Consider the following 27,312-nt stretch of genomic DNA (forward strand, 5'->3'; position numbering starts at 1 on the left):
TATTTGTAAGTAAGGTTAATTGTGTCTACTCTAGTGAATTACACTTAGAAATAGGGTTCTGAGAAAGAGAGAGAAAACTGGCAGTGAGGATGTGTGTCTGGTTAGATTAAAGGAAGAAAGAGAAGAGAAAAGGATGCTGAGATGGAAGTAACTAGAGATTCTAAAGTACGGAATTACTGTAACAGAAAGTGTGTAAGAGACTCTGGTTGAAGAATTTAGGACCAGTGAAGGAATGGGTGACAGCAAGGAAGTAAGGAAGTATCTGCCCAGGCAGACCTTCAAATCTAATGGAAGAGAAGTGATCCCTTCCTTTTGGGCCTCCTTACTCCTCTACTATTGAATTTCATTCATCTTCCATGTCTACCTATCTTCCTCACTGGGTCATAAGCATCTTGCAGACAGGAACTTTGTATAATACAGCTCTGAAACCTCAGTACCCTGTGTTGTACATGGTAGGTGGTCAGTAAATTTTATTTTCCTCCCTTCCTCCTTTTCTCCCACCCTTCCTACCTCTCATGAATGAAAGAATCCAACACAAAGGAGAAAAGAGCAACAGGTGGTCAGAGATGACACTGACGGGCACGTGCCCAGGCATCCTCACCCACTTCAGCTGCTTTCAGTCCTGTGCTAAGCGCTCAGAATGCAAAGAAAACTAAGACATAGTTCATGCTTGAGAAGTTCACATTCTTGTGGAAAGTGGAGGGAGAAGAGAGAGAGGACAGTATGTGAGCACCTTACTATAGTATAATGGGAGACATGCTTGTCAGAATTAGGCAGAAAGTGCCAGGGGACAAAGAGGACTGGACAGAGATCTGGCCCTGGATGGCAGAGCTCCACCTCTGAGCTATGCTGTCTGAGACAGGAAACCATATAAGGTTTCTTAAACTCCTTATGCTGGCTTTGAGGACCCATTCTTTTGGAGTCTTGCTCTGTCGCCCAGGCTGGAGTGCAGTGGTGCAATCTCGGCTCACTGCAAGCTCCACCTCCCGGGTTCACACCATTCTCCTGCCTCAGCTTCCCGAGTAGCTGGGACTACAGGCGTCCGCCACCATGCCTGGCTAATTTTTTTGTATTTTTAGCAGAGATGGGGTTTCACCGTGTTAGCCAGGATGGTCTTGATCTCCTGACCTCGTGATCCGCCCGCCTTGGCCTCCCAAACTGCTGGGATTACAGGCATGAGCCATCGAGCTCGGCCTTTGAGGACCCTTTCTTTACCAGGTACTACATTAAGAAATTTAAACACAATCATATATTGCTTATTTATTATTACAACAACCCTATGCAGTAGATTTTACTATTTTTCATTTCACAGCTAAAACTGCAGTCTAAAGAGATTAAGTAACTTGCCATAAGCCAAACGACTAGCAAATGTGGACAGCAGCTAAGGACCACTAGACATCAGAACCTGTGTTCTCTCAAGTGTGGTCTAGAAATCATTTGGAAGAGAATCACCCTGGCCAAAAAGTAGATTCCTGAACCCCTCCTAAGAGGATCTGAATAAGAATCTGAGAGCAATGCCTGGAAATCTGCATTTTAAAGCCATTCCCCAAGGAACCCTTAGCACATCAGAATATGAGGCCCACTGTCCCTGAACCACATGGTTCTGCATGGAAATTTCACAGTTGACAAGAGAAACAAAAGACAGTAGGTGGGAAAGACTGCTTGATCAAGACATGGCTTTTTTTTTTTTTTTTTAGACAGAGTCTTGCTCTGTCACCAGGCTGGGGTGCAGTGCTGCAATCTCAGCTCACTGCAACCTCTGCCTCCTGGGTTCAAGCGATTCTCCTGCCTCAACCTCCTGAGTAGCTGGGACTACAGGCGCACACAACCACGCCCAGCTAATTTTTGTATTTTTAGTAGAGACGAGGTTTCACAATGTTGGCCAGGTCTTGATCTCTTGACCTCGTGATCAGCCCACCTGGACCTCACAAAGTGTTGGGATTACAGGTGTGAACCACCGTGTCCAGCCAAGACATGGCCCCTTAAACACAAGAGAAGATGGCCACTTTGAATACTGAGGGCAATGGGCCTGAAGATGTCATGGGAGAAAAGCAATGTATTAACAGGCGGAGAGATACAATACAGCTAGAAAACTGTGCTGCACTCAGACTAGCGGACAGGTTGAATAGCAGAAGGGAAAAAATGTAGTAGTAGCTTGAATTTACCAATTTACTAAACCCTTTTACATTCTGTCTTTTGACAGCAGCACAATCCATTTTAATAAGTTGTTTACTGTACATTAAGGCTAATCCTCACAACAACACTGCAAGGTAGATAATGCTTATCTCCATTTTACAGCTAAGGAAGCTGAGGTGGAGAAAGTGGCAGAAGAGGCTTCAGGTGGTGATTCTGCAGGAAAATGTGATATTCACAGATTGGGTTGTGCAGAAGAATCTAGGTCAGTGCTTTGGCTTCCTGCAGCTTAAACCAATGAGATAAGTTAAAACCTTAGATAATCCTAGAATATGAAGGAGAACTGAAAAAAAAGGTGGGGCAGGGGGACGCTGTATAAAATCCTCTGCAAGACCACGTAAGTGGAGAAGAGGTTTAGAAACAAGCAGTTCGCTGGAGAGACAGATGAAGAGAAAGGAACCTCCTTACACGCCCTAAATACCAACATCAGGTAGAGAAAGAGCTGCCTGGTTGCCTTTTCCCGTAGCCTTCATCCAAGCACACTGTTATGATTCTTTTTCTTCTTTTTAAAGCAGCATACACTTAGAGGGATCTTTGATCTGAAAGGAGTATCTTGAAACTCTACCTACCGTTCATGAGGGCATAGGTGAGAATCATTACAGAGTTGTTTAGAAAGCTATTTTCTTCATTGATGACTCGGAGAGTCGCTTTTTTATCTTCTTCTGAAGAGTCCTTTGATGTAATGCCAGCTGACAGGTAAATGATGACCATGTCTGTATCTAAACAAAAACACATCAATTGAATGCTCTCTTTGGATTCCAGCTAAAGGCAGCAGTTCAGTTTCCTGTTCATGTCCTTGGACTTCCCCACCTCGAGGACCTGCCTAGCCCACGGTTCCTAGTCCCTCCCATTTGATGCTGTGGCTTTCATCCCCCTGCTTCTGCCTTTCTTCCATTCCACCCTTTCTGGACAATGAGGCCACATTTATGCAGCATCAGGTAAGGAGATGTTCCTAATATATTTATCAGATAAAAGGAGGCGATTTCCTTTAGGCACCAATGGTTATAGTAATTTAAGCCAATCCAAATGGAAATCTCTCCTGCCTTCTGAAACAGATGATGCAGAACGCAACTTATCCTTTCCTCTGTGATGCAGGAACATCACCATGAATGCTCGTTTCTTGAGGACCAGGCTTTAAAATGATGACTCTTTCGGGCTCTTCAGGCACATAATGTTATTTGCTCCTAGACTAAATATCTTTAGGTAATTTTCATTTAAAAATCTCATCAGTAGAGCAGTGAAACATGGACTTAGAAGCCAGGTGCCTGTGTTCAAAGCCCAGCTCTGCTACTTACAAGCTGTGTCTGGGTAATTGAGGCAAATTTCTCAACCTCTCTACACCTAATTTTCTTTGTCTATAAAATGGGAGTAATGACAGGACTGACTTAGTAGTGTTGCTGTGAAGAATAATTGGTTATTTTATGTAAAGACTATCAGCAAAAAGAAGATAAAAAAAGAAGGTAAAAGAGAAAAAAAAGAAACTACAACACACACACAAAACGAAAACAAAAACCATGCCATTGGATTGAAGGAGCACCCCTGAGTTAGAAGTGAAATTATTTTCCAAATAGGCCTGCCAGGTAGAATAACTGAGAGTTAATTTTGGTCCAGTAGAACCTCTGTCAAGTGGGTTGACTAAAAAAAAAACAAAGGTGATTAATTTCCTACAATTAGAGATAAATAAGCAGAGGCTAAATGACCAAAATAAAAAGAGGGAAGTCAGACAGCTGGACTTTTACATCTTCTTTCTAATCTCTAATTCTTTGATTTAACATATATATATATATATATATATATATATATATATATATAAAATGTTGAGAGTGTGTGTGTGTGTGTGTGTGTGTGTGTGTGTGTATATTTTAAGACTGAGTCTTGCTCTGTTACCCAGGCTGGAGTGCAGTAGTATGATCTCAGCTTACTGCAACCTCCTCCTCCAGGGTTCAAGCGATTCTCATGCCTCAGATTACTGTAGTGGGACTACAGGCACGTGCCATTATGCCTGGCTAATTTTTTGTATTTTTAGTAGAGATGGGGTTTCACCATGTTGGCCAGGCTGGTCTTGAACTCCTGACCTCAAATGATCTGCCTGCCTTGGCCTCCCAAAGTGCTGGGATTACAGGCGTGAGCCACCACGCCTGGCCTCAATATATATTTTTAGGACATCCTACATATTTATCTTTTTACTGAGAAATACTTATATAATATGTTATACACTTACTTCTTCAGGTTTCTGTTATTGCGTTTTAGTTGAGGTTGCTCTAAAGTGACTGCGGCAAGCAACCTCAAACTTGGTCCCTTAGTGATTCCATGTCTTGACATTCATTCTCCTCCTGGGGTAGTTGCCTCCCTTGAGTGTGGCTGGATTTAGTGAGTCATTTATAATGACTAGAATGCAGCAGAGGTGATGGGACATCAAGACCAAGACTAGGTTACAAAAAGACTGTGGCTTCTGCAAGGGGGGCTTTCTCACTCTGAAGAAAGCCAGCTGGCAGGCTGTAAGCAGTCCTATGGAGAGGCAAGGAACAGAGGCCCTTGGAACCGAAGATCCTGCCAGCAAAAGTGTGAGTGAGCTTGGAAGCAGCTATTTCCCCAGTAGAACTTTGAGATGACAGCAGCTCTGGGCAATAGGCTGACTGCCGTCTCAAGAAACTCGTTGGGCCAGAGGCACCCAGCTATGCTATGTCCAGATTCCTGAAGTACAGAAACTATGAGACAATAAAGATGTATTAAGCCACGGAGTGTTGGAATAATTTGTTACACAGCAATAGTTAATGAATATAGCTACCCTTTAAAAAATTATCCTAATGGTGAAGACACAAAGCTTGAATTTCCTTCAAATTATACATTTCCATTTTAGATTTAAGTGTTCTTTATTATGCAGAATTTAACAGTTAACTTATAATATATGAATGTCATAGATAACTGAACTGAGTTTAACAAAATTTGACTCTAAGAAATAAACGCATTCAAAATTCCTCTTATTTACTCCTAATACTTAATACCAATTTTGATACCTGAACATTCTCTACTGAACATTAACTGCACATTTAAATTTCACTATTTAGTTATCAGAGATTAGGAAGTGAATGCTGATGCAAAAAGAAAATCCACACTTTAGGAATATTCTTGTCTTAAATTAGATGTCAACAAACCAGATGTCAATATTTTTTCAGTTGTATATACAGTTCAGTAAATTATTTTATAAGGACCCTAAACAGTTCATTTAAACTTCAGACTGAAAAATACAAAAACAAAAATTGCTTGAGTCCTTAGTTGGAGGGAACATATATATATATAGATACAGCATGAGGAGGATCTATGGTATGACACAAACCATCTCCTCATGGCAAAAGTATATGTGTGATAAATTCCTGGACACATCTAGGGTGACCTAAAAGAGAACCCTAGTCTCTAAGTTGTCTCACTTACCCTTATGATTCTGCATAAAATACACTGTCATTTAGAGCTGTTTCTAGGGCAAAGGTCCATGTCTGGAAGGCCAGAAAGCTAGCAGCCCTTGAGCTGCTTTGGTAGTCAAGCACATTTTCTTTCCATTCCAACAATAAGACATACACTCTGTAAGTATCCTTGCTGGCTCTGTCCAACCCCTGACTCCATTCCCACCTTATCCTCAAGAAAAATTGAGTTATTTTTCCATTTTTATCAGATCTGTCAAATTTGGTTTGATTTGTTTTTTTAATGCATTGGGATATTCCCTTTTTAGTCACCCACTTAGAGCAATTTTAGGGGCAAGCAATTACAGGGACTTGGGGTAGAGCAGAGATGCAGCATGTAACTGGAAGAAAACGTAATAGCTCTCCATTTGCTGAGTCTCTCTATAAGCCACCAGGCATGTCTTGGGGTCAACATCAAAAGGGGAAGAGCAACTCATATTTAGGCTTTGCCCATACCATTAGATCTCCACTCTTAACCATCTTTAATTGAGGTTCATTATGATCCTCAACTAATCAGCTCCAAAACAAATTCAGAAGAAACAACTCCAGGATGTTAATGCTGTCAGTTAAAGATCTACCATAAGACTGAAAAAAGGGTCAGAATTGGACAAAAGTTTTAGACCTTCTGGTTGATATAAGGCAAATTAGTGTCAACCAACAATGATTTATGACATGTAGCTTATTTTTATATGGCTACCAATGTGGGCATACACTTTACTTTCAAGTACAGACTAACCCTTACAACAATCGTCAAGAGTAGGTCTTATTATTTGAATAACCTCACATGTGGCACCTAAAACAGCACCAGATATACAGTAGACATTAAATAATTGTCTGTAGAGTGAAGAGAAATAGTGATGTATAGAGTTTACACTAGAATAAACTTCTAGGAAGTGTATACAGACCCCTTGCTACACTGTTGCCTAGGCCTTGGCCATCTTTGGGCCTGAGGTCAACTTAGGACATCTAGGGCATCTGATCTAGTTTAGCTGGAGCTAGAAGTCTTATAGGAAACTGAATATCATAATAATCACAGGAAATATGCATTGGATATTTATGATGGAATCCTGGATATTATCACCCCTCCATTTACAGGTGAGGAATCCAGGTCTGGAGAAAATAAAACAATATAGACAAATCCACAAGGTTAGAAAAATTTCAGAGTAGAACACTGGTTGAAATCTATAACCTGCATAACTCCTGGGCAATATTGCCTGAGAGTACCCTGGGACTGCTCCTTAACAAACTGGACAACGCTCATTCCTGAAGTCTTTTCTTTATACAAACTAATCTAGGTTATTTTTTCTCTAAACTGTCAGTAAAAGCTATAAACTAGAGGCCAGTGAGCTAAGCCTTAGAAACATCTTACTTGGGCTAAAAAGGGCTCCCCTGAGTATTTAGAAAACTGTGCCTTCAAAATTTGTCCAAGTCTTTAATGGTCAATCTTCTTGCCATGTTTTTGTTTGCCAACATTAAGAAAAACAAACACAGAAAAATCCAGAGGAGAAATGCCTCTCATCAAACCAGCCTCCTGCTCATGTGCAGTGCAGGAATGTCTGTGAGAAGAGATTTAATGAGGTCTCTATTCACAGTTTTAAAGCTGGAACAAATGTCAACATTTGAAAATCAAGGGATTTCACATGAAAATCCAGATTTCTGGCATCTCTTGAAACAGAAGATCTGGCAGCACTGGGCAGACATTCCTGCTCAATGGACTGAACAGAGGAGCAGCTACCCTCTGGATGGTGCATGTGTCCGTGTGACCATGTTCTCCAACTCATCCTCATTACCTTCCTCCAGCTCACTTGACTCAAATGCGCTGCCTGGCCACTGTGGACATCTGAGTTTGCAACTGCTAGTCTAACATTTCTCTCCATTATTTGAAAAGTATAATAATCAAAACTAGACTTTAAAGATGGTCTGATGACAGAAGAATTTGGTAGAAAGAACACTTCTAGTGAGGAATGCTGATAGGTGGGTGGCGTTGACAAACAGGCCAATCTGCCTTGAGTACTTGAGTTCAGCCTTGTTAACTAACCTTACTGAACCAAGGGCAACTTTACGCTCAGCCACCCCATAATATTGGCTTGTGGATAGCTGATGCTTGCCAAAGCTGGTAGGCCAAATTCTAAGATGATCTAAATGAGCAACATCCTGTATACTGCTGAATATACAGGATGTCCTGTATACGGGACATAACCTGTAACTTGCTTCTAAGAAGAAGAATACGGCAAGTAATGAGCCATTACTCCTGTGATGGTGCTTGCAAAGATGGATGGATGTTTGCCGAGGTCCCTGATAAACTTACATTGAGTTAATCACAAGCGAGAGTAATCTGATTAAATCAAAAGGGAAAGTGGGGCTGATCTAATCAGATGAGCTTGTTAAAAGAGGGCCCAAACCTTCTCTGAAGCCAGGGATTTGAAGAGATGCTCTTCTATTGGCCTTGAAGAAGTAAATGAAATGAGTTTTACAGTTGCAAGGAAATGAACTCTGCCAACAAACGTGTGAGCTCATGTTTGTTGAACCTTAGCATGAACAAACCTTAGCATGAACCTTAGGACTCTGAATGAACGGTAGTCCCACTGACACTCTGACGGTAGCCTTGTGAGACCCTAAACAGAGGACTCAGCTAAGCTGTACTTGGACTCCTGACCCACAAAAACTGTGAGATAACAAATGTATATTGTGCTAAACTGCTAAGTTTGTGGTAATTTGTTATGCTGAGACATAAAACTAACACACCATGTACCATCATTAGTTATAATTACAGTAGCTTCCTTCTTTTGAGGATCCATTATGTGCTAGGCACTATGCTTTGCATTAATCAGTGCTTAGTTTAAACACAGACACAATGAAGGGCTTGGAAATGTATTCTTTAAATTTATCTCAATAGGATACATTAATGTTTTCAAACAAAGAAAAAAAACTATAAACAGATTTTTTTTTTTTTTGAGACTGAGTCTCGCTCCGTCACCAGGCTGGAGTACAGTGGCGCAATCTCGGCTCACTGCAACCTCCGCTTCCCGGGTTCAAGCAATTTTCCTGCCTCAGCCTCCTGAGTAGCTGGGATTACAGGCGTGTGCCACCATGTCCAGCTATATTTTTGTATTTTTAGTAGAGACGGGGTTTCACCATGTTGGTCAGGCTGGTCTTGATCTCATGACCTTGTGATCCGCCCACCTCAGCCTCCCAAAGTGCTGGGATTATAGGCATGAGCCACCGCGCCTGGCCTATAAACAGATTTTTGAAAATAAAAGGGAAAATGAAATAGATTCCTTCAAGTAGTTTCAAAGCATGAGCCCCATTTCAAATATCTTTTCCCTTACTTTAGGATGCATCCTAATTCCAGATTTAATACATAAAAATTAAATTAGAGGCCAGGCGTGGTGGCTCACACCTCTAATTCCAGCACTTTGGGAGGCCGAGGTGGGGGGATTACAAGGTCAGGAGTTCAAGATCAGCCTGACCAACATGGTGAAACCCCATCTCTACTTAAAATACAAAAATTAGCCCGGCGTGGTGGCACATGCCTGTAATCCCAGCTACTCAGGAGGCTGAGGCAGGAGAATCGCTTGAACCCGGGAGGTGGAGGTTGCAGTGAGCCGGGATTGCGCCATCACACTCCAGGCTGGGTGACAAAGTGAGAATCTGTCTCCAAAAAAAAAAAAAAAAATTAAATTACAGTGCCTTTGTACATCTGAAGGGCCATGCTCATCTAAATGACAGCTGGTTAGAAGAAGGAAGGATCAAGGCAAGAATTCCTGCTGCCCACTTCACGTCCACATGTGCACAAGCAGACATCCACTCCAAGTCAAAGAGGAAGCAAAGCTGACAATCAGCATTAGAAAGGATGTGGAGATTCCCTTGGGACATAAGTGCAGACATGATCTAAATAAAGGGGCAGGAAGGGGAGGCTCTAAGAGTCAAGAAATTGTAGAGACTGGCCATCTTTGATTGGAAAAGATGAGAAAAACCCAGTTAACACCCTAGAATTAGATGATGATGAAGACAACATATGACAATTTTATCCCAAATCTTTTTTTTTTTTTTTTTTTTTTTGACACAGAGTCTTGCTGTGTTGCCCAGGCTGGAGTGCAGTGGCATGATCTCGGCTTAGGCAACCTCTGCCTCCTGGGTTCAAGTGATTCTCCTGCCTCAGCCTCCCGAGGAGCTGGGACTACAGGCAACCACCACCATGCCTGCCTAATTTTTTTTTGTATTTTTAGTAGAGATGGGGTTTCACCATATTGGCCAGGCTGGTCTCGAACTCCTGACCTTGTGATCCGCCTGCCTTGACCTCCCAAAGTGCTGGGATTATAGGCATGAGCCACTGCACCTCGCCCCCAATCAATTTTTTTTTTTAATCCCTCTACACTGGGCACGGTGACTCATGCTTGTAATTCCAGTACTTTGGGAGGCAAAGGCAGGTGGATTGCTTGAGTTCAAGAGTTTGAGATCAGACAGGTCTCAGCCAGTGAAACCCTTTCTTTACCAAAAATATAAAAACTAGCTGGGCGTGGTGGCGTACACCTGTGTTCCCAGCTACTTGGGAGGCTGAAGTAGAAAGATTGCTGGAGCCCAGGAAGTCAAGGCCGGAGTGAGCCATGGTCACACCACTGCATTCCAGCTTGGACAGTGCAAGACTCTGTCTCAAGGTAAATAAATAAATAAATAAATAAATAAATAAAATCTCTCTAAACATCATTGTGTGATCAATTTACAATATATTCCTATTGCCATCTTTATCTATTATGCTTCTAAGTCCTCTGAGAGAACGCACTCACTTGCTTGGAACTTTGTGTTATTGTTTGTACTTCGAATCAGCTGAAATGCCTTTTGGAATCCCACTGCGTGCTGGGTAGGACTGTCTGAAGACTTCACGCTGCTAACAAAGGTGGACATTTTCCTTTTTGTCTCACTGGTGGCTGGAGACAAGAAGGTCTTATAGCACTGGTCTAGTGAGCAAGTCCGGACGGTATCTGCCACAGTTAACACAGAAATCTGCAGGAAAGAAAGAAAAAAAAACACCAAACTTGTTATCCTACCGTTTAAAGATTTATTTATTTATGTAACAGAAGAGCCCAAGGAGTAAGAAGGCCTACAGAACAGATTCTGAGAGTTTCAAAATAAATCCCTGGAGCCATCCATCTATCAAATTTGAAAAGGATCCATAAGGATTGGTAAAGTGGGGAAACCCCTAGAGTTTGGTTTTTGTTCCAACATGAAGTGGTAGTATTGTGTTCATACATAACATTAAACACACACACAAACTATTTTATGCAGAGAAAAGTCATAGCAAGAATGAACTATCCTGTTTTTCAACCTGGAGGTGAGGGGTGAGGGTAAGAGAGTGAGGTGTGTGTGTTTTAAGCCACTAGGTTAGTGAGCAAAACCTCTGGAGTTGGCAAAGTCAAAATGATGAAGCAGAAAATGTCCACAGGCAATAGATTATCATTAGCTGTACCCACACCTCTCTCTGAGGTGTCCCAGAGATTAGTCAGCCACCAGCGGCTTTCCCTTCTTCCTGACTTCCCAACAATCTTGCAATAAAGTTCAGCCATCCATCAGCAACCAAATCTCCCACCCCTCTCCTCCTCAGCGTAACCTCCAGTGTGAAAGTCATGGCTGATTAGAAACCTTACCATAAGCCATAAAGAAGTATAAGACTAAGCTTGGTGGTAGTTACGAAAGAGATTTTTGGATTGGTGGCTGCTTCCTCAAATATTAGAATAATACTCTTTTCCCAAAGTCTTTTCTTTTCCCAAAGTCCTTTTAAAGATGGATTTAAAAAAATATACAGATGGTCCCTGACATACAATGGTTTGACTTTACGATGGTGAGAAAGCGATAGGCAGGCAGTGAAGCTGTACTTTCAATTTTGGATCTTTTCCCAGGCTCCTGATACTTTCTCATGGTTCTGGACAATGGCAGCGAGCCGCAGCTCCCAGTCAGCCATGCAATCACAAAGGAGAACCGCTGATATAGTATTCTGCAGTGTACTGTATTCAATAAATTATACGAGATAGCCAATACTTTATTATGTTATAAAATAGGCTTTGTGTTAGATGATTTTCCATAACTGAGGGCTAACCTAAGTGTTCTGACAATGTTTAAGGTAGGCTAGCCCAAGCTGTGATGTAGCTCAGGTGTATTAAATGCATTTTCAACTTATGATGGATTTATCAGGATGTAACCCCATTGTAAGTCAAGGAGGATCTGTATATCACAAAACAATAAAGTATTTTAAAAAAGGCATTCAAGGAGAACCTGATGCCATAGGGGTCACAAGGGTCACGGTCACCTTGTCATGTTCATCGATGGCGCTGAGGATGACCTGAGCAGCGTCCTTGGCAATCTGAAGCTGAGTGTCTGTGACTGAAGCCCCGTGGTCCAGAATCACTACTATGTGCTTTGACTGCGGCCGGACTGTAGAGACGTAGATGGGTCTGGAGGGAGAAGAAGCTCTCTGGGGTCAGTCTTGGTTTAGGTAAAGGGCCTCAACTTAACACAGCTGTGAACACTACAGTGCATGGGCATGTTGGTCTCTGCGTTCTCCCAGGGATGGCACAAGGATGGAGAGATCCACATGGAAGGAGAAACCGTATTGGTGCATTGAAAATAATACTTAAGACAACAAGGTGTGTCTGTAGAACAGGGATGGGTAATTTATGCCTTTAAAGATCAAAGCAGACAAGAGAAGTTTTTCAGGAGCAAACCCTTTCAGAGGTTGGCTTTTTCAGCATCACTAACATCCTGTTTTTCTCTCTCTCTTTTTTTTTTTTTTTCAGAAAAAAGCAGGATGTTAGTGATCTTTAACCCAATGCTTTCCGCACAGCTTAAAACTTCTAGTAGTTAAAATCCTCATATAAAATATGCACAACCTCTGCTTGGTATTGCCCAGTGTACCTGTTTTGCTAAAGGATGTGGATGTAGTGGTCCCTTGGGCTGAGAGACCAGCCAAGGAGAAAAAGGTCCCATCACCAGGGTTGGAATCTCCTCTGCAGACTTGCAGAGTGGGGCTTGGCTAGAAGTGAGGCAGCCTATAACCCGTGAGCATGCTGAGCAGCTTTGAATGGCAGGTTTGGTTTCTCTCTTCTCATACAAAGGCTCCTGCTAAGAGGCCCCTTTCCTTTCTGGACTGAAACAATTCCCATAGGTCAGCCACCAAAAGGCCCCTTATCTGAGCATTTAAAACTGTGCCATCAAAATTTGTCCAAGTCTGTGATAGCCACTCTTCTTGCCAGGTTTTTGTTTGCCAACATTGAAAAAAAGGGGGTTGGGTGCAGCCACAAAGGAGAAATGCCTCCCATCAAAGCAGCCTTTTGCTAATGTGCAGTGCAGGAAGGTTTGTGAGAAGAGGTTTAATGAGGTCTCTATTCACAGTTTTAAAGCTGGAACAAATTAGAAGGAGTTTAAGAAAGCAAATCAGCCTCAAGAGAATTCTCTCCTTTACTGACATCCCTAAAACACTAGATTTTCCTGTGAAATGTTAGATGCCAGCTGAATCACAAAAGCCTGGGTACAAATTAAGAAACGCAGGCAAAGTACCAAAAAAACTCAAAATCTGGCCAAATTTACACTAGTTGTTCTCAAGCCCAAAGTCCTGCAGTAATTACTAAAGTACCACTATATTTTCATGAGTCAATACCATTGAGCCACTAGGGAAATGCAATAAAAAGAATCCAGGAGAGGTGGCTACAGAAATGAAACAGAGTACAGAAAAGAAGGAAAATTTGATCATCTCAACACTGACAAGTAGGTCAAATATTTAACTTTTTAGATTCTCCAAGCTAGGTGGGTGGATTTTCTTTAAAATGACACACTTCCTTTGTTAAAATTCAATTCACATAAATGAAACTTGGGATATGTGTTGGCATTGTCACATCAAGTTGTTAAACGCTGCTTTAGTGGGATATATAAATAGTGATGTTAAATGTACAAACTGGGGGGCAGTCCTCATAGAATGACTGGTATCTACCAGTTCCTTTCTTGTGTTGCTATGTCCTGAAATCCATTCCATACTTCCAAAGAATGTAGAGAACTTGGAAAGGCATCATAGGAAAGCAGTTAGGACAGGAAATGTGAATCGCAGTCTATCAGAGAGAAATGTGGATCATTTAGCCAAGGGAAAAGAGGTTCAAGGGCTTATTAGTGCAGATTTAGGGTGGAGATACATGAAAACTTTCCGAATTGCCTTGTGTAGGTGAATGCTGATTTTGACAAGGTTTCACTTTCCTTTTTAAACTTTTCTTCACAGGTGCTTCGTTAAAATCAGCATGCCATCTAGCCCATCTCTTCTTAGAAGCAAATGAGAATTAGATGGTTCATGGTGACCTTTGTTCTCGTGAGAAGCCATGATCATGGCTTCTGGTCCAGTCTCCAAGACACCCAAGTCTTCACCAGAATGTGTGGGGAGGGAAAGGAAGAAACCACACACACAATAAAAATATCTTGGGATGACTGGGCATGGTGGCTCATGCCTGTAATCCCAGCACTTTGGGAGGCCTGAGGTCAGGAGTTCGAGACTAGCCTGGCCAACACGGCAAAACTTCGTCTCTACTAAAAATATAAAAATTAGCCAGGCATGGTGGTGGGTGCCTGTAATCCCAGGTACTCGGCAGGCTGAGGCAGGAGAATCGCTTGAACCCGGGAGGCAGAGGTTGCAGAGCTGAGATCACGCCATTGCACTCCAGCCTGGGCAACAAGAGCAAAACTCCATCTCAGGAAAAAAAAAAAAAAAAAAAAAATCTTAGGAAAAGCACAGATGAAGTATTTTCCTTGGGGAAAAATTCTAGATACAATTTAAAGTGAAGATGAAGGGAAGCTAAAGTAATTGTGTAGACTCCAGAAAATGGTGTGAAAAGTGGGCGCCCTGCACTAGAGCTCCAGATGTTCTGGCATCAAACATCTAACACTGCAAACAGGAAACTGTCAGGATTAAATAGGAAAGTATATTTGCTTCGGGGGGGGGGGTTCTATAATTAATGAGTCTTGTCATACAAAGTATCTCACCATTATTGCCCTTCTGGCTACATGGTAGAATCTCAAGTCATGTCTGTGAGTGAGAAAAGCAGGATGTTAGTAATTTTTAATCCAATGCTTTCTGCTCACCTCAAAACTTCTAATAGTTAAAATCGGCATGTAAATTTCATGCAGTATGGCCAAGCATGTCATCATAGAAAGGGAAGTTGAGTATAACAAACTACTCTGAGATATGTTATAAAGTTATGTTCAAGGGCTGCACTATAGACAAGGTACCATCATTTACATTTCAACAAAGAATTCTGAAACTCAAAACACTCTAGGTGCTTCACACAATTTGACTTCACGAGTAAGTACCTTTTTATATTTGGCATATTAGATAGCTATAGAAAAGCTCTGGGTTTTGTCATTTGCCCTTGCCTGGAATTTCACATCCACATATACTAAGTGGTGAATTCATTTCAGAACAAGTACAAATTTCTGAATCCACAGCTTAAAGGCATAGCCATGAGTAGAAATGAGAAGTTTCATATTTCATGTAGATCACTCTTAAGCAATAATTAAAAACTTTAGCATGCAAGTCAACATACCTACTGCGGTGTTCGTAGCTGCCCTTACACCGGAACTTGTGTGCTGGGAAAACAGTGAAAATTCCTTCTTCTGAACTGAAATATTGCCACTTAATTCCAGGGTTGGATTTCAGGTTGTCTGCAAGAACTAGAGGGGTAAGGAAAATGAAATATAACCACCAAATCCACAGGTGCATGCAGGCACTGCTCCTCAGGCATCTGTTTTGCATAAACTGCTTGTAGTATGAAGAAATCCCACTAGATACAAGATTGTAAATTTTCTATGAAACATTTGCTTTCTGCCCCTTAAAAAATACCCCAAGAACAGAAAATACAATGTTTCAGCTAAGTGAAGTTATTACTCTTAATATTGTACCATGACATTATATGTCTTGGATTGTTTTTCCAGTACAAATGATTCATTTGCATTAATCTCTCCCTGCACTGAGCTGGTCCCTGTTGGGCTAGCACACACTAGTTGGCTTGGGGTACAGTCTGTAACTGTAGAAAACAGTGATGTTAATAGGCTGATGTTAATAGGCCTCATCACCAGAGGGACTAGACCTGTGACCTTAACCTTGCCTTTACTTCACAATGAAGGAAACAGCATACATGGTACTTAAAAAGACAGGCCATAATCATTCGGTAAAGCTGTTACTTATGGAATGATTCCTCTGTGCCAGTGCTGGAATATAGGCTTCCTTATGTTATCTCATGTCATCCATAAAGCAACCCCAAGATGTGGGTGGTATTGTTATCACTACTTTGGAGTCGAGAAAATATGCTTAAGTGATTTATCAAAGACCTCATCAGTAAATGGCCAAGCTGGAATTCAAACCTGGCTGTCCTGACTCCTGTGTTCCTTACATCATGCTATACTGCCTCCCTTCATCTACACAGCATCCCTACCACTGACCTGCGTCGGCCATTCCCTCAGCCCAAGTGCCAACCACCTTGTTGTGTGCAATCCTGTCCCACGACCTCCATGAAGTCTTTCTTACCCTCTCCCGCAATCAGAATTTCCTCTTTTCTGAGCTCTTAGGATCTTTTGTTCTGCTCCATTCTGACTCAGCTATTTATTACACACTTACTATGTGCTGGTCACTGCTTTACATTTGGCAAGATATACAAAGACGAGCACAAAACAAGCCCTATTGTAATAATACAATATACAAGCAGACTTATACAGATGGAAATGGAACAAAAAGAAATTCAGTGGAGGGAAGATTCCGAGCAAAGGTAAAAAGGAAGGAAATGCATGAGGTGTATTTGACCAGAAAATACATTAAGCTTTAAACACCCATGTGATCAAATAAGGATCTGTTTATATGACTATAAGGGCTGAGATATGACTCTAACAATGATGATGGATCTTCACCTCTACTGTAGACAAAGAGCTTTCACACAGGATATTTAAGTTGCACAAAATAATACATGATATGTGTTCTTATCTTCAGATTGCAATGAAGAAACGGAAGCTCAAAGAAATTAAATGGCCCTTTATAACACTGACACATTTTATTTTCTTCATAGCATCTATCACCATCTGAAATATCATTTGTTTAATACCAGTTCATCCTTCTCTTCTCCCTCCCCACCCCCAGTTACATTTTAAGGTCCATGCAATGAAGAACTTGGCCTTGTCCCCCGTATAGCCTAGAAAAATGCATGCACAGTGAGTGTAAATAGTTCCTACACAAATGAATATCCACAGCTAGTAGGTGGTAAGATCATGTCTTGAACATAGCTCTTCTGACTCTGTGTTTCTCACTAAATCCCTCGGCCTCAAATAAAAGTGGGTGGACTAATTATGGTATTATGTTTTTATACCATATGTAGCATCAGGAATTACATTATGAAATGGGAGCTACAAAGATTTGCAGGATATTGTGGGGGTGATGGTTCCCTGTGAACTCAGGTGCAACAGTCATGTGCCCGCCTCTTCTCCTCTAGAGCATCATGAACTCCAAGAAGGTAAGACGATGGTCTACTCTGTCTCCTTCGCACTCAGAACAGTGACTGTCCTGTTCTGAAGGTTTGTTATATTAGCAGGACTGAATTCCTATTCTATTTTTTTATTTAAAAATTTTTTTTGAGACAGGGTCTCACTCTGTCGCCCAGGTGGGAATGCAGTGGTGTAATCACAGCTCACTGCAGCCTTGATCTCCTGGGCTCAAGTGATCCTCCTGCCTCAGTCTCCTGTGTAGCTAAGACTATAGGTGGGCACCGCCACACTCAGCTAATTTTTTTTATTTTTGTAGAGACAGGGTGTCACTGTGTTGCCCAGGCTGGCCTCAAATTCGTGGCCTCAAGTGATCCTTCTGCCTTGGCCTCTCAAAGTACTAGGATTATAGGCATAAGCCACCATGCCCAGCCCTGAGATTTTATCTAGACCGACAGGCCTTGCTTCCAGTCTCCACTGTCTCTAGTTCACTGTATTTATATCCACTATTATTCTGATGTCTGCTTGGCTTTGATCAACTTTTCATGATTTGTTCTTGGCCTACCATGGGCAGGGAACGGCTTTTTGGAATGGAGGTAAGGAGAAAAAAAAATACTAAATCCTTACCTACAAGAGAAAGACTAATTGAGGGAGATTGGAAATACACACTAAACTTTCAATTAATTATCACAGTATCTGATTAAGAGCTTGGGTGAGGTACAGAGAAGGGCTATGGAAATCCAAAGACAGCAAAGATCTACCTGTTGTCATTGAGATGGTGTTGGGAACAAGTGCTGAGTGAATGCCTGTGACTCTCTAGGCATTATGCTAGGCGCCTTCTACAAAGTATGGTGGACTTTTGCCATTTGGGTATGTACCTTGAAAACATACCCACCTCCCAAGATGACCAATGTGCAAGAGGAGGGGAGTGAGAGCTTTACAGCAGGGTAACTACAGAGAGTGCTCAATTAGCAAGACAGGAAGCCAGAGGCCAAGTTCCTCTCAATGACTTATTAAAGGACAGTGTACATAAATGCATAGCATTTGCTGTTGCCATCTACATATGATGTAGAGTGCGGAGTGACAATATATTCAACTCCTTTCCCGTTTTCCATCCGAGTGAGGATCACCATTTTTAATGTTTTATTTACTTTGCAGAGAGGCCTTTCTGCCATTAGCAGTATGTTATCTGAGGACTATCTTTTTGATCTATGGCAAATATTTTGATTGCTTTCCAAAAATTAACACATGTGACAGCCATTAAAATTTGTGGTTGGCGTTAAAATGCCAGTTTCGTCTTTATTTCTAGCATGTACATACTCAGGTATGACTTTAGTGCTGGCTCTGCCTGTCACTGGAACAATTTCAAAGCATGAGGCAAAGATAAAGACATTGGTCAATAAACCTCATTTTAGGCTAATTGTTAACAATAACTTACATAGAAGAAAATGCTGGAACAACATGTGACTATTCCATAAAAGTGCCCCATGGTGATGCCTCTGTCAACTTGCCCACTCCCAGAAACATATGCCCAGAGCCAAACAGGGTTATGCCTATGTGGGGACTGATGAAACATAATGGAGACTCGACTCTAGCAAACATCTCGACTTAGCAAACATCTACCTGGCATCTGCATGTGACAGCTTTGTGCTAATGCTCCCACATATAGCATTTAATTCTCACCTCAACAAACCAGTCTTTTAACATGCACTAAGGTTTCAGGTATTTAAATCAGAATAGAGCAAAATCCATAGACATTTAGGAACACTTAAAAAAATTTTTTTTTATTTTTATAGATGTAGGGGATACAAATGCAATTTTGTTACGCGGATATATTGTGTAGTGATGAAGTCTGAGCTTTTAGGGTAATCATCACATGAATAGTGTACATTGTACCCATTAGGTAATTTCTTTTTCTTTTTCTTTTTTCTGAGACTGAGTCTCACTCTATCACCCAGGCTGGAGTGCAGTGGTGCAATCTCGGCTCACTGCAACCTCTGCCTCCTGAGTTCAAGTGATTCTCCCGCCTCAGCCACCCAAGTAGCTGGGATTACAGGCATCTGCCACCATGCCCAGCTAATTTTTGTATTTTTAGTAGAGACAGGGTTTCACCATGTTGGAGAGGCTGGTCTTGAACTCCCGACTTCAAGTGATCCGCCTGCCTTGGCCTCCCAAAGTGCTGGGATTACAGGTGTGAACCACCGTGCCCATCCCCACTAGGTAATTTCTCATCCCTCACCCCGCCTCCCACCCTCTCACCTTTCCAAGTTCCCAGTGTCTATCATTCCACTCTTTCTGTCCAAATGCACACATTATTTAGCTCCCACTTATAAGTGACAACATTCAGTACTTGACTTTCTGCAGGAACACTTTAGAATTCCTACTCATCCTCTATCCCTCACTGCTTTAAATGACCAGATCTCTGTATAGAAACTTTCCTTCAGTCTGGTACAGTGATCGACCAACTTCTGTAATGGGCCAGATAGTAAATATTTCTGGCTTTGCAGACCATAAGGTCTTTGTCATAACGACCCAAATCTGTCTTTGAGAGGGCAGACATAGACATTTGTAAATGAATGAATGGGCTGTGTGCCAATACAAGTTTATTTACAAAAATCACTGGCAAGCTCGATTTGGTCAGTGGTCCTCTAACAAAGATATGCAAAATATACTACACATAGGACTTAAAGCATTTCCAAAGCCTTAGACTTTCAGCTATTACATCCCTTGCCCTCCCCAGGTCCCTCATGCATACCAAGGGGCTGTAACACATTTTATCCTCACAAAAGTCCTAGGAATAAAAATTATTATCTCCAAGTGACAGCTGAGGAAACAGGCTCAGGGAGCTTGTTTTTGACATGCCTGAGGTTTCACAGTGGGCAAGAAGGGGCCATGAGAGTCAAGGCAGTCTGTGACCACAATGCCTGTCTTCTCGCCTCTCTGCCAGGAAACTTGCCCTTTGTGAGACATCTGGCTGACATGAGTGTGTGTAAACATGGAAGAGGCTTTTTCTCCACCTAGTCTCCTGGGGTCTGAAGCTTTAACCTTGATCTCACATTAGCACTGTTCTCCAGGCAGCCCTGCCAACCCCTTAATAAAAAGGCAAACATTGCCTTTGGAAGTAAAGGAAAGCTCAATGACCTCATTTAAAAGTAACATCTGTAACAATAAACAGGCTACAGAAACTATTAAAAGGGGAGCCAATGGGAGCAAGAATGTTTTAAAAATAAATCAGAACTCATATAGTGCATGATACATTTAGTCTCACCACAAAAGATCATTCTGGTTCATTATAATCATTCCAACACTATAGCACAGTTTCAGGCAAGGTTTCTCCAATTCTCCTGCTGAGGACTCCTTTGGCATCTGATTAAATTACATCCATTATTTGGTACTAGCAGAAGATGATGGATATGATGGTAATGAGGCCCCGTGGGCCCAGAAGTAATCTATCAATGTGCTGTGCATCCCAGGCGGCCCCTCTCTGACCTAGATGTGGAGGTGAATGAGAGCCTTATTATCCACACAGGCAACCCAGAGGGGGTTTCCCCCATTCCTATGAGTCAGTTAGGTGTCTAGCCACTGGATAACTTGGGCTGGTGTCTAGCCACAGGGTCCTTCACACTCACTCTTTCCTCAGAAATGTTGGAAGTGGTCCAGGAAAAAAGCTGGGCAGACGCCCAACCCATTGAGCGGTGATGCACAGCATTAGGATTTAAGTGATTAATGGGCAGGGTCTGTATCTGTCTGAATTGCTCTACACACCTACACCTACCTCAGACAGACACATGTGCAGGAGGCAATAAATGGTTTTTTCCTCAGTGAAGTGCATCCCCAGGCTAGAAGTTACTGCACCCTCTTAAATCCTCCTCCGGTGTTTTACCTCTTCCTACCTTCCACTCCGCATTATCGGTGTTATAGGTACGTTCCAGCTCCTCCATCCCTAGATTCTAAGATCCTCGAGGGCAAGATCTATACCTGATTCATCTCTGTATCCTAAAGCAGAGATTCCTAGTTCTTTTCACACTGAGGCACACATTCTCTGACAGCTGCAGGATTGGTATCTGTAGCACACAGGCTGGGATGATCTGTATGTTTGTGTGTTAAGTTCCAAAATCTTATTTTCTTCTAATGCCATTTTTTTTTTTTTTTTTTTTTGAGGCAGATTCTCACTCTGTTGCTCAGGCTGGAGTGCAGTGGCATGATCTTGGCTCACTGCAACCTCTGCCTCCCAGGTTCAAGCGATTCTCCTACCTCAGCCTTCAGAGTAGCTGGGATTATAGGTACCCGTCACCACGCCCAGCTCATTTTTTTATTATTAGTAGAGACGGGGTTTCACCATGTTGGCCAGGCTGGTCTTGAACTCCTGACCTCAGGTGATCTGCCCACCTCGGCCTCCCAAAGTGTTGGGATTACAGGCGTGAGCCACCAAACCCAACCTACTGCCAAATTTAATTTAAAAAAATTAAATATTGTGACTACATCAATATAGAAGCAATGATAATTTTAAATATGTCTTAAAACCTAGACACTCCCTTCTCCGAACACCACTGCCTTGATTAAGAAAGTTTGCCAAGGCAACCAGCATAGAAATAGATAAATGGAGAGATAAAAAGTCTGCTTGTGTGATTTCATGTATACATGTCCAAATCTACTAACTGCACATGTTAAACATGTGAAGTTTATTGGATGTCAATTATACTTCAATAAAACTGTTTTAATAAAACAATGAAAATGTATTGAGCATCATACAAAACAGTTTCACATATGGTGTACTACTTTTCACAATTACCTTATGGGTTTGTTATTTTATTCCTATTTTATAGATGCAGAACTAACATGCTCAAGGTGGCAAGAGCACAGCATGATTTGATTGATTTAGGTGTGCTTGCCTTTAACACTACATATAGTACTTCCGTATTAAGAAATACATGCTAGATGAATTAGCAATCAACAGATAAAAAACTTACTGAGTATTCTTGAGAGGCAGAATAAATATATAAACATGCAGGGGTTTCTCAATCAAAATAACAGATTTATTAGTTTGTACATACAATGTAAATAAGTACAATTAAGCAGAGGTGTAACAAAACGAAATGATTTCATAATTGGAATAAAACCTAAGGTGAAACTGACCACTTAATCTTATAAAGAAAAACAAACTGCTGAACGGCTAAAGCTGGCAAACATTAGCTGGGTAGTTCAGGCTGGTTTACCTGGAAAATCGCACAGACACAAGCTACTGCTTAACAGGCAGAGCTGATAGTGCATGTATGACTCTGAGAAACCTTAAACACTAAATAGCATATGTTAGATAAGAGATGGGGTTTTTATATAACTGAGAAATGGTATAGTTGTGATCTCTTAATTATTTTGAGTTGTTCAACAGGTTAGAGACATGAGCCTTAGGTGGCTTTTATTTTTCACTGTCAACCTGAGCAAGTATAAGGAAGCCACTTGGAAAAGGCCTGGTGCTATTTTGCATTTTCTATTTAATTCGGATTGGTACTTATCAACTAGAAAAAAGACCCTGGTAAATCAGAATGGACTGGGAATGAAAAGCCACAGGTTCAAGTCCCATCTCTTAAGACTGGCAAGCTGTCTGACCTTAAATTTACTCTCTATATAGCATCCAAAGGCTTCTTTCTAAAATGTAAATCAAATCCCCTGTTGCTTTGCTTAAAACCTTTCAAAGGTTCCCTACTGTACTACACTTAGCATTAAATTCAAACTCTACAAGGCCCTGCATGACCTGGCTCCTTCCTATTCTCCAACCTCACCTCTTCCCCCTTCAACTCAGTACACTGTACATCAAGAGCCAATTCTTTCAGTTCCACAAATGTGCCCTTGGTACAAGGTGATCCTTAGGCCGGGGAAAATTCTTTCTTCACTTTTCATAAAGCTCTTTTTTAATCCTTCAGGTTTTGCCTGAAATTCCACCTTCTCAGAGATCCTCCCCTGACCACTCTCGATTCTTATCCTCTCTTATAGTACCTGGTATTTTCCTTCATAGCAAAAACTGGTAACGTCCTGTGTATTCTTTATGTAGCTATGTGTTTAGTATCTCTTACATAGGAAGCCTTCAGCTCCATGGGGAAGGAAGTATACAGATTTAGAACTAGAGAGGAAGAACAAACTTCCAGCTGGCTTTGATCAAGTTTATACAAAAGAAGGGGAAGAGGGGAGCATCCTCACTCCTACTGACTTAGAAGATATAAGTCAGCACTATGAGACTACTATCAATGGCCCAAGACTATATATATGGAATGTCCCAGTGGTACCAGGGAAAGGTTATTTAGACGAACATATGGAAAAATTTAATGTCAGTCTTTTAAAAACACAGAGCCCAATGCTATCCCTCCCCCCTCCCCCCTCCCCACTAGATGACGAGTTAGTGGGTGCAGCGCACCAGCATGGCACATGTATACATATGTAACTAACCTGCACAATGTGCACATGTACCCTAAAACTTAAAGTATAATTTTAAATAATAATAATAATAAAAAAATAACACCAAAAAAAAAAACAACAAAAAAAAACAAACAAAAAAAAACACAGAGCCATCACAGGTAGCTCACTGTGACCACTGATGAGCAAGGGCAAGAGGAAGTGTTTTCTCATTTCAAGTATTCTCATTACAAGCATTTCAAATATTTACCATTTTAAGTATTAATTATCAGAGCAACCATAAAATCATTTACTCTAAAGCCCTTACAAGCAGGAATGATATCTAATAATTTAAGATTATTTGGATAGAGCCCAGCAGACTATCAGTGGGCCAGTGTAAGGTGAATTTGGTCCCACTAAAGACCGTGTAGTGGGAATCTTTTTAGTTGGCTGTAAGTTAGGGCCATTCCTCCTCCAACCAACTCTAAGGCACAAGATCTTAATAGTTTCTGTTCCATAAATGCATTGGTAGTCTGGAGAAGACAGAATCTTTGTAAAGCATACAAATAAAACATTTAAGATTACAAAAGAAACCTATTATAAAAATAGTTTCCAAAATATTACAAATGTAAGTTTATGATAATATATGTGCTTCCTATTAATGCATTGAGAAAGATTAATGCATTAAGAAAGAAAGAGTATGGTAGGTCCCATACCTTCCATGATTTGGAAATCATGATGAGTATACACGATATTTCAAGACATTCAACAACTGTTATGTGAGATGAAAATGGCCATGATTTCTTTGATGGCAAAAATCGCTGGCATGAAAAGTACACTGTGGATTGTTACATTAATTTATGATTGAATTAGAGATCAATTAAAATAAAGATCTAGTTTATTTAACATCCAAATGGATGAATCTCTTAATTCTATCTGTGAACCCCTTAGGAGGGGATGAGGTCTGTCTCTACTTTAAGGGACAATGCACTCCTGTTGATATTAATATTCATATGAATTAGAAATCTGCTTACAAAGGATGTTTCACTGTAAGGGTAGTCTCTGTGGTGATCACTATTAAGTCACATTTCTAAACAGCTACATGTAGGTAGGGAGGGAAGATATATAGATACTCACTGTTTCCAAAGTCAATATGGTCTCTATTTTATATTAACAAAAGTTCACAGCAGCTCAGAAAAATCCAAACTGCTTTAAAAAATTAAAACATTGAAGGCCTATGATGCCTGGATGAAAAAACTGATAAGATATGGTGCTGCCAGCCCACTTCTCCTTCTCTAAACCTTTACCAACGAAAAATTCCCAGGGTGCCAAGCAGATAATAAGTAAAGAGGGAGATGAGATTTAGATAAAAATAACAATAAGAGACCAGGTATCATTCTAGATATTTTGCTTATATATTTTTGAAATCTCTTAACAATTCATTTTATAAAGTCAATATAATTACTGTCATTTTACAAAGCAGAAAACTGAAGCTGAGACAAGTGAAGCAACTTATCTATGTCCATACAGTTATTATAACTAGAGGAGGCAAATTCTGATCAATGGATCTAGTAAGTCATCTTGCTTTTTCCCCCTCCTTCTTGCCTTATCAAATATTTATTGAGTCCTGACTACGTGTAAGGCACAGTGCGGGGATCACGCCCTCTGCTTTTGGGTCTAGAACACTTTCTACTAAACCAAGGGAAGATTCTTGGCATGCAGCAGTGAGAATACAGATGAGGGCACCTGAGAGAGAGGTGCTCTTAGATCTGACCTCCAGTGCCTACCACCATTCCAAGATGCTTTTGCCCAGAGCATCCCAATATGTAAGGCTCTGCAATACAGGTTCTATTTGATCTCCATACTATAAAATACTGACAAAGTAATATCATAAAATGGACGGAAACAGTTCTTCTGACAAGCTCTATTTCCTCCATCACCCTCCGTGTAAGGACTTCAACAAACTGACTATTTCTTAGAGTTACTATGCTAATTCTAAGCAAAACCCCACAATTTTGTAATAACCATTGGCTTATTTTTCTTCAGCCACAGCACACAAACTGTTGTCAGATACGCAGCTGAAAAAATATGCCTTCTCCATTTCAGGCATTCTCACTTCCCATTTGTTGAGTCTCAAGACCCTCCAGCATATAGTATACTAAACTCTCCATGAATAATTCTAACAGATGGGCCCCAGATTCTCTGACCCCTAGACGTTGTCCTTCCAATTTCACCATCTACATCTAACTGGTTCTTATGTCATCAGCCTCTGCAGTCAAAACAAAACCAACCATGTCCCCCAAACTCCTTGCCTGCCCTCTTTAATTCTTAAACCACCTCATCTATGGGAAAAAGATGGATTTTTGTTGGGTTGTGACTTCTGTTTTTCTCAACAATATTGTCCACCAGAGGTAGGGACACACAGAACATGTTTGTAATGGAAAGCTTATTGCCTCCCACCTCAAGGAAATCTGGGCTTCCTGATGACCAGCCCAACACCACTCAGAAAAACACACCAAGCTGTCTACCTCCCGCGCTTGCCAAATAGAAAATACAAGAGCTATCCTAAATACACAGAGACACAGACAAACGAAAACACACATACTTCCTCAACAGAACAAAACTGACTTAGCACCTCTCAGTAATGTTCTGTACAACAGCAAACATTTTGGAGGAGAAGAAAATAAATTAACATTCTGAGGATTCCAAACAAAATTTCTGGCATCATACTGTGTCCCACCTTCCCGATTCCCACTTCCCACTTATATCTTGAGTATTGTTTTGCCATATCCTATTCTGGAGGGGCCATATATTTCAGGGATCACTGGATACTCTTTATGCTGCTCCAGGGTGGTAAGCATATTGAACACTTGACCATGTACCAGGTAAGGCTTTTATCTACATTACGTCAGTTAATTACTACAACAACCCTATGAGAGATTTTAAGCAGGGGAGGCAAAAGAGCTTTATGGAAAATGGAAGGAAGTGTAGTTAGCCTGGAAGAAGGAGTACCTGGGACCACACTATTGTGGAAAGGGGCCATGGCATAAACAAAATGACTAGATGCAGGTTGAGTGGGATGGCAAGAAGTAGAGAATCGGTGTAGACCACTCTTCTTAGTTGTGTAGCTGAGACAAGGGGAAAGATTACTGATAACTTAGGATACAGGAATGTCTTTCATTGTTATTGCTATTTGTTTTGAGTTAAGTTTTATTATCCACTGTTATTGCTATTTTTTTTAATCTATGAGGTAGGTTTTATTTATTATTCAGGAAACCAAGGCATAGACAGGTTACTTTTTTTTTTTTTTTGAGACGGAGTTTCACTCTTGTTGCCCAAGCTGGAGCGCAATGGCATGATCTTGACTCACTGCAACCTCTGCCTCCTGCATTCAAGTGATTCTCTTGCCTCAGCCTCCAGAGTAGCTGGGATTACAGGCACATGCCACCACACCCGGCTAATTTTTTGTATTTTTAGTAGAAATGGGGTTTCACCATGTTAGCCAGGCTGGTCTTGAACTTCTGATCTCAGGAGATCTACCCACCTTGGTCTCCCAAAGTATTGGGATTACAGGCATGAGCCACTGCACCCAGCCATTATTACCACTTTCTAAGCTGAGGATATTCTGCTTCAGAAAGCAGGGAGTGACTTAAACCCTGTGACCTGAATGGGACATAGGCCATGTTGCTCAGTGATCTGCCACCACATTGATCATGCCAGTTAAGGCCCATTGCAAAAGTTAAACTAATGACAGTTGACCAAGCCTGTTCCTGGGGGC

The 27,312-nt window shown here is 41.2% G+C and overlaps 1 protein-coding gene across 7 annotated transcripts in view; it reads right to left on the minus strand.

The window, feature by feature from the left end:
• The window catches only part of CACHD1 (cache domain containing 1), a 222,582-nt gene that overhangs the window by 48,227 nt on the left and 147,043 nt on the right, over nucleotides 1-27,312 (minus strand). For 6 of the 7 annotated variants that reach the window (XM_016919881.4, XM_003308173.7, XM_016919887.4 and 3 more), the window contains 4 exons: nucleotides 15,227-15,353; nucleotides 11,956-12,100; nucleotides 10,439-10,655; nucleotides 2,763-2,912 (listed from right to left, as the gene is read on the minus strand). In XM_016919881.4, coding sequence (XP_016775370.1) covers nucleotides 2,763-2,912; nucleotides 10,439-10,655; nucleotides 11,956-12,100; nucleotides 15,227-15,353 — 639 coding nt within the window. The remainder of the gene's footprint in view (nucleotides 1-2,762; nucleotides 2,913-10,438; nucleotides 10,656-11,955; nucleotides 12,101-15,226; nucleotides 15,354-27,312) is intronic. The other variant, XM_063801037.1, reaches the window with a different exon arrangement.

The sequence above is a fragment of the Pan troglodytes genome, chromosome 1, assembly GCF_028858775.2.
Source record: "Pan troglodytes isolate AG18354 chromosome 1, NHGRI_mPanTro3-v2.0_pri, whole genome shotgun sequence".
In the NCBI taxonomy this organism is placed as follows: Eukaryota; Metazoa; Chordata; class Mammalia; order Primates; family Hominidae; genus Pan; species Pan troglodytes.